At 35.6% G+C, this 17,043-nt stretch overlaps 1 protein-coding gene across 3 annotated transcripts in view; it reads right to left on the bottom strand.

The window, feature by feature from the left end:
* The window catches only part of CADM2 (cell adhesion molecule 2), a 1,073,247-nt gene that overhangs the window by 232,187 nt on the left and 824,017 nt on the right, over positions 1 to 17,043 (bottom strand). For all 3 annotated transcript variants that reach the window (XM_053565552.1, XM_053565553.1, XM_053565554.1), the window contains one exon: positions 9,391 to 9,540. Coding sequence is in view for 1 of the 3 variants with exons in the window: in XM_053565554.1 (XP_053421529.1) it covers positions 9,391 to 9,540 (150 nt within the window). In the remaining 2 variants the exon portion in view is untranslated. The remainder of the gene's footprint in view (positions 1 to 9,390; positions 9,541 to 17,043) is intronic.

The raw sequence follows: 17,043 nt of genomic DNA, 5'->3' as shown, positions 1-17,043 counted from the left end.
AAACTGAAAGAAGTTGTAGTTGTAAGTAAAAAACAAAGGCAAAAAGCAATAAAAAAATCTTTTTCAGAATAACATTGAGAGGTGAATTAGACTTGTCGTAAGAAAACTCGGGTCTCTTCATTGCTTTGCCATTTGCTACTCAGGTTGTTTAAATCTGTAAGCCGCTCCTAGGAACAGTAGGAAGTCATCCTGTCTCAGGGCCTGTGAGCGAGACAAAAGGAGCTAAAGGTTTCATCCTGTATAAGATGGGGATGCCTATGGTACAGGAATGTGGAGAATCCCATGAGAAAAGGTAAACATGTTTAAACTTATTTAATAATTCTTAATTATTATGTACTATAAGCTGACATCATTAATTTTATTTCTTTATTATATGCTTACATATAATATCTGAATATTAAAAATAAGAAGGGTAATGCTTTCCACTTCAATGGCCACATTACTCAGCTAATCTAGAATATTTTAAATCCTGTCAACTTGATTGATGCCAGTTGTGGAGTCAGACATTCAAGTTGCATGGATTGGCACGGAGCCGGGAGAACTCGCACCTCAAATTCAGGTTCAACTCATTTTTCTTCTCTTTATCACTCCTTGTTTTAGGACAACTTATTCATGTTTTTCCTCTTCCTTTTTTTCCCAGTAGTAATGAAAAATTACCAGCAGAATAATTGGCTAATTAACACCAGAGAGTTGGGGGTAATACCCTCAATAGATTTTATTTTCTTTAAGAAATTGTTAAGAACTATTAAAAATAATTTTAAAAGTTAAAATTACTGTGGAAAGAGCCTCACAGAATCATAACATATTTCACAGTTTTATGTAAAAACAAAGCCAAGCCCAGAGCTGTATCTGTGGAAGGTGTTACACTATGGGCTCCTGAAGATGTTTGTCTAAAGGATTTTTAGTCAATAATAGGAAGGAATTGAAGTGTTCTTTCCTGAGCATTAAGTGATTAGATTGAGCTACTTCATTTTTTTTTTTCTTTATACCTGGGGAGAAACAGACACGACGTTCTAATTGGTTATTTTGTTGTTTGTTTGTGTTGCCAAATACCACACAACATTTACGTGGTGTTTCCATGACTTTTCCTCTCTACTCTCCCTGTCCCCGGTACCCAATCTGCTGCAGATGTTTATCTACTGAGTGTAGCAGGAGCGACCATATTTGCGTATAAAGAAAGAGAACCATACCAAGTGAATGTTGCCTTAGCTGCATCTGTTCTCCGTCTCTCTGACCCATAAGGAGCTGTAAATTTTCCTCTTGATTCCTATTTTCCATTTTGTTCTTGTCAGTCCTTAAGTATTATAGAAAGAGACCTCATATGTAAGTAATACAGAAACGAAATGGAACTGTAATTAAATTTCTACTTTGTAGGTTAATGACTTCAGATTTTTGGGTGTGCCCAAAGCAGACAGGGAGCTGGTTAAAATCCTGATTCTTATCCAACCACTAAGACTGGATTATCTCTGAGCACCTGGATTACTCTGGTGGAGGGTATGAAGCAGGATTCAAAGTCAGATCTGAGAAGCCATTTGGAATTCTTCTATGCTGTAAGCTCCCAGCCGGTGAATAAAGCCCTTCCTCTTATAAACATGGTGTTTGGGTGCTCTTTCTCTCTGTTGGGCCTCGTCTTCCTGCAACATTTTGTCTATGTAACAAATTTTAATAATTTATATAGGGGATTTATACTAAAAATATGCTTATGTGACTAACTACATGTAGTAAAGTACACGTAACAATTAAAAAATGAATCAAAGAAAATTATTACAAAAAAAAATCATTAAACCTGCTAGCAAGTTGTTCTGTAGTGCCTCATCACTTCTTCCGTCTTTTTTCAAGATTATTTTCTTTATTCCTTATTTCTGGTTTGGCCTATTTGACTTAATTGTTCCCATGTTTTAAAGTGCATTCTCAGTTCACAAGCAGCTAAGTTTGGTTGTGGGGGTGTCTGTGCCTACCACATTGTCTATTTTTTTTATTTTATTTTCATATCTATAAAATTGATTTCAAATGGAAATAATTGTTATTGCTAGTTATATTGACATGCGGGCTGTGCTGTTTTATTTTGTTTTTTAAAATTTGTGAAACAGTGGATATTTATGAATGGTATACATTCATAAATATCCACTTGTAACTTATTAACAAGCCTATAATTTGGCTCAGCACCCATTGCTCAGTAAGTAGTGCGCCAGCCACATACTCCAAAGCTGGAGGGTTCGAACCCAGCCCAGGCCAGCTAAAACAACAATGACAACTGCAACAAAAAATAGCTGGGTGTTATGGCAGGCACCTGTAGTCCCAGTTACTTGGAAGGCTGAGGCAAGGGAATTGCTTAAGATCAAGAGTTTGAGGTTGCTATGAGCAGTGATGCCATGGTACTCTACTGAGGGCAACATAGTAAGGGGAAAAAAAAATGTCAGATCTGACTCCTTGTGTCCTATGCCATAATATCCCGTTTGAGGCTTTACAATTTCATAGCAAATTTTCACTTATTTAATATTTGATTTATGGTTTTTGATGGCCTAAAATGTATATGTGCTACCAAGAAAGCCTGCAATTGGGCAAGATCTATTATGACATCCAAAGAGTGACTTAGCATTTAAAACCATGCTTCCAAAGAATGTTTATTGCAGCCCAATTCATAAGTGCTAAGTCATGGAAGAAGCCCAAGTGCCCATCGACCCATGAATGGATTAATAAATTGTGTATATTTACACCATGGAATATTATGCAGCCTTAAAGAAAGATGGAGACTTTACCTCTTTCATGTTTACATAGATATAGCTGGATCATATTCTTCTTAGCAAAGTATCTCAAGAATTGAAGAAAAAGTATCCAATGTACTCAGCCCTACTGTGAAACCAATTCATAGCTTTCATATGAAAGCTATAACCCAATTATAGCCCAAGAAGAAGGGGAAATAGGAGTGGGAGGGAAGAGGGGAGAATGGGTGGAGGGAGGGTAATTGGCGGGACCACACCAACGGTGCATCTTACAAGGGTACATGTGAAATTTACTAAATGTAGAATATAAATGTCTTAACACAATAACTAAGAAAATGCGGTGGAGGCTATGTCAACCAGTTTGATGAAAATATTTCAAATTGTATATAAAACCAGCATATTGTGCCCCACGATTGCATTAATGTACACAGTCATGATTTAATAAAAAATAAAATGAAAAAGAAGTAATCACTAGTCACAGGTGGCTATTCAGCACTCAAAATATGGCTAGTATGATTGAGAAAATAAAATTTTAAGTTTTACTTAGTTTTAATTAACTTAAATTTAAATACCTACATGCAGCAACTGAATTATCTGGTCCAGATATGGAATATTTCAATCATCATGAAATGAATGTTCTCTGGGGCAGTGCTGACTTCCTCTCTTTATAGCTTACATATCCCTCCATCTTACTCTGTGTATATCTTCTACAGTTTGAAAGCTGCTGGTTTCCTTTAACGAAAGGACAGCTGCCAAGATCAATGACAGATGTTGCCTGGGTAATGTACATGTAAAATGACTCGGTGCCCAGATGCCTTTGTTCTCAGGAAAATTCCAGTTTCAACTAAGGCAAAGGCCACACCTGGATTTAAATTCCTTCACTACGAGTCTTTAGCTGAAAGTCTGTGAACAAATGCCCTTGTGGATTTGATTTCAATTTTTCCATTTATCAGGGGGGGAAAGCTACTGATCTGATTAACCATGCAAGCACTACAAAAAGTAGCAAACACTAGAATTTACTGCCCTCTTTATTTTACCTGAATGAGAAATATGATGACGTAAGTTTCACCTTAGCTAATCTCTCTAATGGACATCTATCTTCCTCATGATGAAATGTCTGCATATTCGCATTTAAACTCTCTGACAGAGACTCCTAGGAAAGAGAGGTCAGCTGAATTCTCTTTTACCTGATCATCAATTGCACACTCATCGCATATTTGCTTCTAGTAAGTCCAAGTAAAGAAGGATTTTCGATTCTAATAGGCCATGTGTGCTTCCATCTTGACCTCTTGGTTACCCTTAGAAACCTAAATGTCTAGGGCGCATGAAAGGCTCTCAGAATGCCTCTTAGGGCTCTCAGTCGCAATGGCAGTGACCCGCATTTATTTTGCTCTTCTGAGAAGTTTGTCCTTTCTTCTTTCTTCCTTCCCCCTGGCTTCCTCCCTTCTTCCTCTCTGCTCAATAACCTATGTCAGGGCAAAAAAATTCAAACTTAGGCATGTAGGATTCTTGTGAGACTTGACTTGCTTAACCCAAAGTGTCTCAACCTCAACTCTATTTTATAATCAGTTGAGACATAATGAAGTGTCTGATACAGCATTTCACTGAAAGATTCAGTTTGGAAAGTTCTTCAGGTGATTTTTACTGTGTAACAAGGGCTGGCAACATAATCAGAGACAGAAAGAACAGGGCAGGTAGACGAATCAACATGATTTAAGTCTACCACAGAACCTTATAGGTTCAAGTGTGCAGTGAGATGAAAAAGGTGGAAACCCTGCTCTCACCCACGCTTAGCCTCCGCACTGAGGCTCCGGCACAACTTGGCATGTTTGTTTACTTAAGGTAAGTCTGAAAATTAGGGAGGAATAAGCAAGCACATGCAGCTAAAATGATGAGAATAGAAAACTGTGATATGAAAAAAATTTTTTTAAATGCTTCTTGCCCCTCTTTGCTCTTGCATTTGATGGACATCACTGACCAAGGATCCTTTCAACTAAGGCACTGCAGAGCAATTGAACTACTGACATGTGAGGGGATAGACAAGTCAGATAGCCATTTTTCAAAGAATTTCTTTATTAGTACTTTTCATGATTTTACTGCAACTGATATTTGGAACAATGCAGTGATAAAATGTATAACATTATAAACACAAACCTGCTATACAAAAAACACACACACACAGAACAGCTTTTTCAGCCTAATTAACTGTTATATCATAATTAAATAAAGCAAGTATATACTTCAACAATTCCTATTTTGTGAAGGTATAAAAATGCAGGAATACAATTCTGTTATGACCCAAATATTGCATGATTTTTTCCCCCCATATCATCCCTCAGAAAAGAGAGGATTGGCTTGTTTCCAAGTCTTTGCAAATCTTATATCGTAAGTTGTTCTCTATTTTCTGCAGGAAGGATGTATTTGCTCGAAATACCTCAAATCAATTTTTCTTTGTGATTTTTTTTTTAGTGGATAACTTATAAAGTCACTAAAAGAGGAGAGAAGGACATTAAATATAGATTTTGTCTTTATGCCTGAGGATTTGACCTCACAATTATAGATGTTACTATAAAGATGACTCTCAAAGATCTCCTTAGAAAGCAGTGCAAGGGTTGTTACAAACTGGAGATTGTTATTTAACAACAGCAGGGTGAATGAAAAACAAAAAATATTCTAGTGTTACAAAAAGTCACAGTATTTTCTTGGGACAAATTTTTTGTTGATAGTATGTTACATATTCAAAAATTGCTACTAACCAAGATTGTGTCACTAGACCCGGGGATGGATAAAAACAAAATTTCTAAATTAAGGTAATTTATCTTATTTTAAATAGGAAATAAATAATCAAAATGATAAGTTAAATAGTGTAACTGTAAATTTAATTGTCCCTGAACATCTTTAAAATGTTTTTTATTTTCCCTAAAACATTTTCTTTTGCATTATATAATGAGGCAAATCTTTTCATTAAAATTGTTGTTACTTCATATTTGGACATATGTTGTCAATATTTATTTGCTGGTATTTGTAATCTAATGCTGAAAACAAAAAGGATTGTTAAATCTCTTTGACTTTGCTATGCGTTTATTTTTTTTAATTAATAGAACTTCATTTGTCAGAAAGCAACACAGATTACTTGATTTAAGACATCAGCAACAGCAACAGCAACACAAAACAATTCCCTACACCATGAGGGACTTAAAAACAAAGTCAACACTAGCACTCTTTTTTAACTGTCTTATTTTTTGTGACAGCATCTCACTCTGTACAGTGCTGTGGTGTCAGCCTAGCCTACAGTAATCTCAAACTCCTGGGCTCAGTTGATCCTCTTTCTTCAGCCTCCCAGGTAGCCGGGACTACAGGCACCTGCTACAATGCCTTGCTAATTTTTCTATTTTTTGGTAGAGGTGATGTCTCACTCTTGCTCAGGCTGCTCTTGAACCACTGAGCTCAAGGTTTTCTCCTGCCTCTGCTTCCCAGAGTGCCAGGATTATAGGCATGAGCCACCAACCCAGGTAACTTATCTATTTCAAAAGCACTAAGGTCAAGGTCAAGTCATAAAGCTTGTGTAATGTTTGCATGATTAAGCTAAGACCTGCTTAATGCTAGAAATCAGTGAAATAATGTTTTCAATTAGTTACACAGTCTGGGAGAAGACTGCACTTAGAACTTTGACCTGATATGTAGAAAAGCTAATTATATAACCAATTATGGACTATTTTGAAATAAAAAAATAAATAAACAAAAAATGTCTTCAAGCTTTATTTTTTACCTATATAATTTTCATTTCCATTCAATATACCTGGAATGAAAACTAGTTTAAGTGGGTTATAGTTTTGATATTTTAAAGCAATTAATTATAAAATCAATAGCTTATACTTGAATATCCTTTCTTTAAAAAGGCTTATAAATATCGCATTAGATTCCTCAGTTATTTCCCAAATTGTTAACAGACACTTTATAGTTTCATTAAATGTGTTTAAAAATTTTTTAAATGTGGGGTGGCGCCTGTGGCTCAGTGAGTAGGGCGCCAGCCCCATATGCCGAGGGTGGCGGGTTCAAACCCAGCCCCGGCCAAACTGCAACAAAAAAATAGCCGGGCGTTGTGGCGGGCGCCTGTAGTCCCAGCTGCTCGGGAGGCTGAGGCAAGAGAATCGCGTAAGCCCAAGAGTTGGAGGTTGCTGTGAGCCGTGTGACGCCACGGCACTCTACCGAGGGCGGTACAGTGAGACTCTGTCTCTCCAAAAAAAAAAAAAAAAAAAAAAAAAATTTTTTAAATGTGATATAAAAGGCCAAAATCAGAAACATTAACTAGTTAATAGTATTAACTAAGTATCTAAATTGCATAACAGTGCTATAGTGAGTGTTTAGCAAATAAACATTTTAGAATCCATTTTGTATCTTTTTAAAACACTTCTAAAGCAACAAACAAACAAATAAATAAAAGCATTAGCTCTGTGACTAGAGGTCCCTGTTAAACATGCCTGACTTCAACATCAAGGACTCTAATCAAAACATGTATGTGGAGTCCCAATATTTGCTTCAAGTTAGGCCTATATAATTGTGAGAACTTTAACCCCTTCCTCACATGATCTTCTATGAAAATTCGGCCAGTAGATACATCTGTTTACTTGTGTCCCAGATAACAATTAAAACAGTGTAAATCAAAACTCTAAATAATCAAGTTTTTCAGAGATGCCAGGTCTAACTCACCCTTGTGATGTTTAATTTTTTTTTTTTTAATGTGTCAAAATGGTTTGGCCACAGTCCCCAAGATATTTGGTCAGATCCCAATGTGGATATTGCTGTGACATGTAGGTGAAGTTGACTTTTAAATTGGGAGATTTTAAGTAAAGCAGATTATGCTCCTTACTGTAGGTGGGTCTCATTATTCAATCAGTTGAAGCTTTATGAGAAAGACTGAGGTGCCCTGAGGAAGAAGGCCCTGCACCTCCATCCTGCCTTTGAACTTGATCATCATCATAAGCTCTTCCCTGAGTCTCCAGCTTGCCAGTTTGATCTGAATTTTTCAAAGTTGCCTCTACAGTCATTTGAACAAATTTCTCAAGATAAATCTCTATCTATCTATCATATATCTATATGTTCATTCTACTGCGTTTTTTTATTATTATTAAATCTTAACTGTGTACATTAATGCGATCATGAGGCACCATACACTGGTTTTATAGACCATTTGACACATTTTCATCACACTGGTTAACATAGCCTTCCTGGCATTTTCTTAGTTACTGTGTTAAGACATTTATATTCCGCATTTACTAAGTTTCACATGTACCCTTGTAAGATGCACCGCTGGTGTAATCCCACCAATCATCCTCCCTCCGCCTGTACTCAGCCCTACTATGAAACTAATTTATGGCTTTCACATGAAAGCTATAACCCAGTTATAACATTCTACTGTTTTCATTTTGCTAGAGAACTCCAACATACCCTCCATCCCTGACTCATTTTTCTTCACAAGACTTGTCCCCTACCGTTGTACTCTAAAATATATATTGTTTGTGTCTTCGTTCATTGTCTGCCTCCTCTACTAGGCTGTTTGGTTTAAAAAGGCAGAGTGCCTTATCTTTTTGTTCCCTAACTTTAATACTTGGTACAAATATATATGTATATTTGTCAAATCGATGGATTAGACATTTAATCAGTTCTTCATCATATATTGAACATTTAAAACCAACTAAAGATTTATTTAAATCTAGAGTATATCAAAAAGGAAAAGCCATAGCAATGAACAAAATACAATGAGTATATGTTTTAGGTGAACTGGCATACTTACCAGGCTGTATTTGACTACATTTTAATAGAAAAAAACACAACTGATTTTTATCAATAAATTATTTTTACTGTTATCCACATAGATTCATAAAACCCAAATATTATAGATATTATATCCTATATAATTTAAATGTTTCTAAAGTAACAGTCCCGAATTTTCATTACAGTTTATGAACATTTTTAAAACATGATAACATATAGATGAAGGTGTAGTAATTTGGTGTACCTTTTCAATTGTTTGCTTGCATTATATAACATGGATTTCCTTGCTGTTCTAGAAAAGTTTACTCAATCTACCTGTTATCAAACTGGAAGCTAAAATAAATTTAAAAGTCTAATTCCACTTTCAGAAATATAGTTTCTTACTTAATTTTAGTTTATTTTGGAAAATGAAGTTATGTGACATTATTATGAGAATTATTTCTGCAATTATTACTTTCAGGCACAATTCATGATAATAAAACCATCAAACTTCCCAAAATTATATCACACTTTTATGAAACTAAGGTTAATAAAAATGCCATATTATTGCCAGGAGTAAAAAAATAAAAATAAAAACAAATTCAATCTATACACAAGGCAATTATAGGAATGTAAAAATATTCTATCCAGAGAGAAGATGGCTAGTAAGAGAAGGCATAAACCTATTTCTGAAACAGAATTAGACCTGTTTATTTTATTAAAAAGTTGACATAGGTTATCTTTAGTGTTTATGACTTGCAAACCAAAGTATTTAATATTTAAGATGTTTAAATACAAGCAGCAGTAGTTTGGTAATCAAAAGGAATAATTTGAATCATCTCAGAAAAATAAACGTATTATAATTAGGATATTTCAGAATATGATTAAAACATTCAAAAGAAAATGTATTCACCTTTCTTGTCATCAAAGTAGAGAGTCTGTTGAGCTGGATTTGACCACTGGAGGGAGGTGTTATCATTTTGATCAACCCTGCAGGTCAAAATTGCAGTTCCTCCTTCTACAACCGTTACATTCTGTGTTAGTGGAAACTGTCCTTGGCTGCCTAAAAGGGGATTAAAGAAAATGTTGTTTAAATGAAAGTCACAAAATTATTGACTCCCCAAGATCTACATTGGACTTGACTGCTCCCTCAAAATAAAATTTAAATCAGTCAAACATCAGCAACAAAACTACATATTACAAAAGAGAAAAATAATTGAAAGTCCTTAATCAGAAAACAGCGGTATTGACATGTGATCAAGACTCTTATATTCGTTTATATGTTTTAGAAAATCTTCTATTTCTCTCAGGCACACATGAAGATTTATATTCAAATAAGAATCTGATAATCACTTATATCTCTAGGTTTTTGCATCAATTATATGGTATTAGACTTGGATTTAGGAATCTCTAAAGCAGTAGAGAAAACACAAAATACTTTCCTGGGAACTTCTATAAAAGTTTAGACTCAATTTCTGATAAAGAAAATAAAAAAAAGAATCCTGTTTCACCAGCGCTTCTAATAGATGTAGCTGTTTTTAGAAATACAAAATATGTTGGAGAAAACATTGTGAATCTTCTGTAAAAAGTGTTCATTTTGTAGAATATCTATTACACACTTAAAATGATGACTCTAAACCAGGATAAAGGTAATACTAAACTCTTTTTATATACTTCTGTTATAATCAGAAAAATGCTTATTTTTAAAATGACCCTTGTTAATTTGGATATCAATTATACATAATCAAGTTTTTGTTATTTTCCTAAGTATCACATTAATTTATTAAAGTAATTCATATAATAAATTTATTTAATAAGTGCACTTGTTATTAAAACAAAATTCATTCATGTAGAACTTAATACATAAATTTCACTTCACCAAGATGATCTGAAGATAAGCTCATACATGGCTCAGAACAATGATCAACATGGGTAAAAATGACTTTCTAGAGCCCGGTTAAAACACTAATCTGTAAACAAGATAGTTCATTAAGTCAAGCATAATTTCCATATGCAAGAACATTATAATGACTTAATCACACCCAGGAAATATCTTTCTTTTTTCTTCTTTAGTTTTGAAATGATTTTATCATTATTACAAGCACCACTTGAGGTTATGCTGGAACTATTGGCACAAGAATCTTATTACTAAGAAGCTTGTTGATTGGCACCATCAGAGACAGAAGAGCCTGGAGGGGAAAATTTCTTTCCAGATCTAAATGACATAAGCACAGAGGTTCATGACCACCTTATATAATTAGGCCTATCAAGTAAAAAATCTGATATCAGTAGCTTTGTCTCCTCAATGCCAACCTCTTAGAGTCACTATGGCAACTCTCCAGGATATCTCCCTGTAATCTTTAGGGTGGAGTTTTTAAATTGAGGTTAGGAGATGTCTGGAATAAATTCTTTGATAGTTGACTTGAAAGTCAACAGGAGCCAGAGTGGGATGTGTTTTGCCTTCAGCTCAGAGGTGACCTCTAGCAGGGTGATGTGGAGAACTATCAATCTTGTGAAGTGAGGTGAGGCAAAAAGCCACATCAGAGAAAACATTATCTAAAAAAAAAAGAATAATTACCAGACATTAGCAGCTAATAAATATGAAGCCCAAAATGGTTTTAAGACACTTTTCTTAGGTTCTCTGGTATTGACATAATGCATAAATTGAGCAATCTGGGAGTAATTCTTCAAGTAATAAAAAGCATGCAACTGCTAATAAAAATACACAGTGTTCAACCCAGATGTCATTTTGATTATCAACTGGTACATAAATAATACCATTTGCTTCTTTAAAGAAGTGGTAAAAGGGCAGTGATGCTTGCAACAATTTCATCCACTACATTTGCAAAATAATTTTCAAAACATCCCCATAAGAAAATATTATCCTTCTCATTTCACAGATGGGTAAACTGACACTGGGAGGTTAAGTGATTTTTCCGTGGTTAAAAAAAGTGAATGAACTATTAGGGGTTTGTTCTGAAAGTTCGACATATTTATTCTTATTTTCCCCAAAGATTTTATCTATGTTTGTTTAAATGTGAATTAGACAACAATTCAAAAAACTGAGTAATCATTTTAACAGTGAAACTTACACTGTAAAATCACATAGGAAAGGAAGTCAACATTAACTACCCTTAAATATTTTGTGCTCTTAAAAAGTTACATTTGATAACTATTTTAGCCTTTCCTTTCTGGTCCATAGAAGGCAGAAAGAAATGATGAGGACCTTGTACATACCAGGAACTTTATGGACACTCGCACACCTGTACCCTTTCCTTCCAGGTCGAAAATTAGGACATCTTCCCTCCATCTTCTCCCCACATGGGATTCTGACTTTAAGGTATTATAACTTCATTTTTCTGGGACCTGAAGCCTAAAAAACCTGCAGTCTGATAATTTTGTTTTTCCCAATACAGAGCAAATTCATGTGGACAATCCCCTAATCCTAACTACCCTTAGGAAATGTGGCTTCCAAACTCAATTCAAAAATTCGTGTTGAAGGCAAACTTCTCAAAGCTTTGAATTGACTTTTACTTATGATTGTAACCTGGAAAGAGCATCACATTACCTGCTACTTTATTTTTTTAACTCCTCATAGCTCAAGAGTCTTTCCAAAGAAATTACTAAATTAGTACATTAGCAGATGACTGCAGCGAATAAAAAGGTACTGTCTATTTCTAATGCTCTTACTGAAAAAATAAGTTGATAAGGTGCTGGATATATTTTTGGCTTGATCGAACCTTTTGGTATTGTCTACATAGGTCAAAATAGTACATTATATCTCATAAATACACAAAATTATTTGTCAATTAAAATAAATTTTAAAAAATTAAAAAACTTTATCCTCAATGAATTCATTACACAGATCCTTTGAAGGACTTACTGTATGCTTACCCATGAATCAATATTTAAAGGGTGGGTAGAAGAAGAGAAATTTGTTCAGGAGTCTGCAAGGTGATTAGACACTTTAGGAGAGGATGCGATGACCAGGGGAAAGACAGCTTGACTACCGGGCAGTAGCAATATGGTTTACCATCTACAGGGATTTCTAATATGCATGTCATTGGTCATATTATTTAGTATAAATAATACTGGGTCTGAGTAAGCTTACTTCCATCCTGGATTTCAAAGGAGTCATTCTTATCAATAAGATTTTTTTTCTTTAGAGACAGAGTCTCACTTTGTCACCCTCTGTAGAGTGCTGTGACATAACAGCTCACTGCAACCTCCAACTCCTGGGCTTAGGCCATTCCTTTGCCTCAGCCTCCCTAGTAGCTGGGACTACAGGCACCCATCACAGTACCCCACTATGTTTTGTTGCAGTTAGGCTCGGGCCTTGGTTTGAATTCCCCCTTAGAATATGGGACTTGGTGCCCTACTTACTGAGCCACAGGCACCAATGGATCTGATAAGATTTAAAGAAAATATAACTTCCACTTTGGAATCATACTAGCTGGCTATTTTTCCAGGCAAGCTACAATTATCATTTTCTTCCTTCTCTCCTAGTTTCTCCTTCTTCTAATTATTTGTATGATTATCTGTCACCCTTACCCGATTCTAAGCCAACTAAGAGTATGGGAATGGGAGCTTCTTACTTACCTTTGAATCAGGTACACCACTTAACATACTATATTTTCAATGAAAGTGCTAGTAAATATTCATTTGTCCAAAGTGAACGTATCATCTTAGAGCTGTGGCTGGCATGTGTAGGGGAACTTTTAACAGAAGAATAACCAAAATAATTCATCTACTGTATCAGTTCATGGGCAAAATGGAGGGGCAGGAAGAGTGATTAATTCTTCTCAGATAAAAAAAAAAAAACATATAAAATTAAATCATAAGATTTTTAAAGATATATTGGCATGATGTCTTAAGACATATTTTTTTAAGTTTCCACTTGAGGTGCATAAGGAGTATATTTAAGGAAATGGACCAGATGGCAATCTAGAGCAGATATATTTAACATCATTAAAGCCCTGAACTAGGACATGAAATGACAAAATCGAGCCAAATTTATTTCTCCAGAAAGGAGAAAAACAGTATACAATAACATTTCTTGCATATTAAGTATAAGTCCTACCAAAACCTTTTGAGATTGATGGACATCCGTGATTCCGAATCTGTTTCACTTTCCCTTCCTTGTCCATTTTCTCTTGCATCAACACTCCTTTTAATAGTGGCTTTCCTATATTACCCCATCCCTCAACTGTTATTAAGACAGTGGTAAATGTGTGAAAAATACAGTTAACTTTAATTGCAGATTCACAATGTGTCAGGCGCTATCCTAAGTGCATTTCCTTTATCAACGATTTAATCTGCATGACAACCTTGTCATCATCTTTACCTTGAAGAAGAGGGAACTGATGCACAGATATATTAAATTAAGTGCCTCACTTATATAGTCAGAAATTACAAAAGCCAGGTTTTGAACTCTTACCCTGTGGAATCAGACCTCAGCTGCTTAACCACAGAGTGGCCTTGAAAATAAAGTGGATTTAATTCTGAGTAAGTAGCTGTGATAAATGAAGGATAGTGTGCAATCAAACATTTCAAAAATGCATTTAGACTTTCTACACCTATTTTTAAAAAGGGAATGAACATTTGAAAGTCTAGTAAAAACATAATATGCCTGAGTTGGCGCATATCAGCTCGTGAGAGTAAACTGAGTGTCACTCTTCCCAATTCTTTCTCAGTGACATACGTTGGTAGCTTGAAATTGACCACAGAGGGAATATTTTCTCCGTGGAAATTGGCAAACACCACAAGTCAATGATTTTCCCCATAGTGCACGTTGTTAAATATTTATAGCACACCATTAAAAACCATCCTTGATGTCTCTCGTTGGGGCTTCTGTGTACATTTTTAACTTTATCCCCCCTCCTACCCACAATTCTGCCAATAAAAACCCTTAGAATAGGCTTGCTTTTCTTCTGCTCTGTAGACAATGATCTTAAACTAGTAGTTTTAATTAGGCTGCCAAGTTCATTTCTTTCTAACTAGTGCTAGTGTTTTAAAACCATTTAGGTTAGTTTCTTTAGTTATTCAGGAATAATTTGCTCATTTATTGCCACAAAAGACATTTTCCTGATGAACAAAAATTCCATATCCTGAACAGATAGCTCTCCTGGACCTGTCTTTCAATAGCAGACTAAATAGCTGCCATTATCCTCAAATGTTTCCATGTGTCATCTAATCAGGAAGAGAATGGCCAATGTTTACTCGTCTACATTAGGAATTACAAAGTTCAAAATCAAGTGATCAAGTCTTGACTCTTTTTGACCTCAGTTAGTTAAGAGTCATCCTTCCTTCACAATTTCATGATGCCTTCACTGTCTGACACCAAGAATCCTGCACACTGTCACACAGGACGCAAAGAACGAAGTCTAAGATTACAGCCACGCTCACCTTGGTTATAGGCTATGATGTGCCAATAGGTAGTTAAGCAATAAGCAAAGCAGTGGACAGAGATCTTAAACAAGCAGTATTGTTGACAGCAGGCAGGTAAATGGTGTGCTTTAACACTGATCTCAAAGCATGGCTTTGCTTCTTAAAAATAGCATCATTCAAGCCTTGCGATTTTTTGAATGGACGATGAGTGAACTCAATGGTTTTCTCCACCTCTCTTGCTGTGCTAAAGATTAAATGTGGGCCACAGTAGTGGGTCAGCTCACACTGCACATTGAGTGCTACTTACTGAGAGGTAAGAATCACCTAAGTTATATCTAGATACATGGGCAGAGGTTTAGCTAATAAACATTTGAGATCATTTCAGGGTGGGATCAAATTTTTGTTTGTTATTTAACAGGAATAGAGAACTTCTCATTATCTTTTTCTTCCTGAAAATGAGCAAAACTTTCAAAGGAAGAACCAGATTTTACAACTAAAAAGAAGAAATAAAAACAAGATGTGAAGAGAATTTAAGATATAATTTTTCAATACGAAAGTATAAAAGTCCCTTGAAATAAACAATGTGGGGGATTTTGACGCTTCCTATTGGAAGTTATTGTATTTATACTTAGTGAAAACTGCCAACATAATTTACAAAATTATTTAATTTGAGAGAGATATTGCCACCCAAGTCAAATAGCATACCTAATGTTGGGTTTGTTTTGTATCGCTTACGGACCGCATGTAAACAAAAATACTGTTCTTCTATTAAGGTTTTCTTATATCTTGGTTGTGAAAGCACACATGCTAAACGGATCAATAGATAAAAAGTAAGTAAAGAACTTTACCTTGGAAGTGAGAAGAATGTAACCTAAAAGTTTATATTCTCATATTAATTTGAAATAAAAAAAGAACAGTTCTTAAATACAAAACTCAACAAGAAATAACAAAAATAGGCCACACAATCTTAAATAAAGTACCAAGTCTCTTACTTAAGGACTTCCCTTTAACTATTCCATTTTTTTGTTCTCTCTTTCTCTCATACATTCCATCAACAGGTTAGGAGTATTTGTATTAAGTAAGAATCTGCATCTTAGAAAGTTCAGATCTTTCTTCTTGCCTAGAGTCTAAAAATATATCTAAATGCACACACAGCATGCTATTACTTCCACTAAATTACTGAAGGCATTCTAAACAAATAACCTTCTAATGTGAAAGTTGTGGCTCAGTAGTGGTGTGGACTGAAGCACATACTGCATTCTGAAGTCTATTGGATTGGAACGCACAAATGTCATCAGTGCAGACTTACAATTCTAAAGAGAAGTGCAATGACTGTTCCATCATGTGAGAAAGAAAATCAGAGGAAAACTTAAGACAGATAACTAAGTACCAAATGTTTCCACTTTTGGAATTTCTCTCTGCTCTTTCAAACACTTAGAACCCACTAGGGACTTTTCCCTTATCCTTTTATTATGGCTTTGTACGCCTGAGAAATTTTAAGTTACCTGTTTTCCTAGGCTACCGCACATAATTTATTTTTCTTTGATTCTATAATACTTTGTACTCTTAGGATTCAGTCTGCCTTTTAGAATACAACACCTGGTATCCACCTTCTGTGCCACCACTCTGCCCAGCCACTGTGGAGCAGGGCCATCAGTCTGGCGCTGCTTGCCAGTTTCCATAGAGACGGGAAGCACTTTGGAGACCTGTGTTCCAATGCATCTGCCAGACCAAGGCAGGGAAGAGACAAAGCTGGCGGGGAGTGGGTCTTGCAAGGCCAGGAAAGGTTGGAAGGGCTTTCGCCTCCTGATATCAGAGTGTAACAGCGCCAAATCGGCAACTTCAGCCGTTACAATCCTGTAGACCAGATCCGGGTGTTCACTATGGCCATTGTGAGCAGCCCATTCTGCTACCATCTCTGGGAGCAAAACCTCTTGTGTGCTCAAAGGTTGGCCCTAGCCCTTTGTTGGCTTCGGATTCATGACAAAAGGCTCTTTCAGATTTACAGTGGCTCCCACAGCTCCTGACCCAGAGAATCATAATTCTCCTGTAGCAATTTCACCTTTCTTTTTCTTTGCTAGAATGTGATAATCATTTTCCAGGCCACTTCCATAGCCAATCAGGAAACCTGTGGGATAACCATTGTATTATTTCCAACTGACCTTTGCAGTGATTGTGT

The sequence above is a fragment of the Nycticebus coucang genome, chromosome 16 (assembly GCF_027406575.1).
Source record: "Nycticebus coucang isolate mNycCou1 chromosome 16, mNycCou1.pri, whole genome shotgun sequence".
In the NCBI taxonomy this organism is placed as follows: Eukaryota; Metazoa; Chordata; class Mammalia; order Primates; family Lorisidae; genus Nycticebus; species Nycticebus coucang.
Note: the sequence above shows the minus strand (reverse complement) of the source record. Positions and strands in the feature narration are given on the sequence as shown.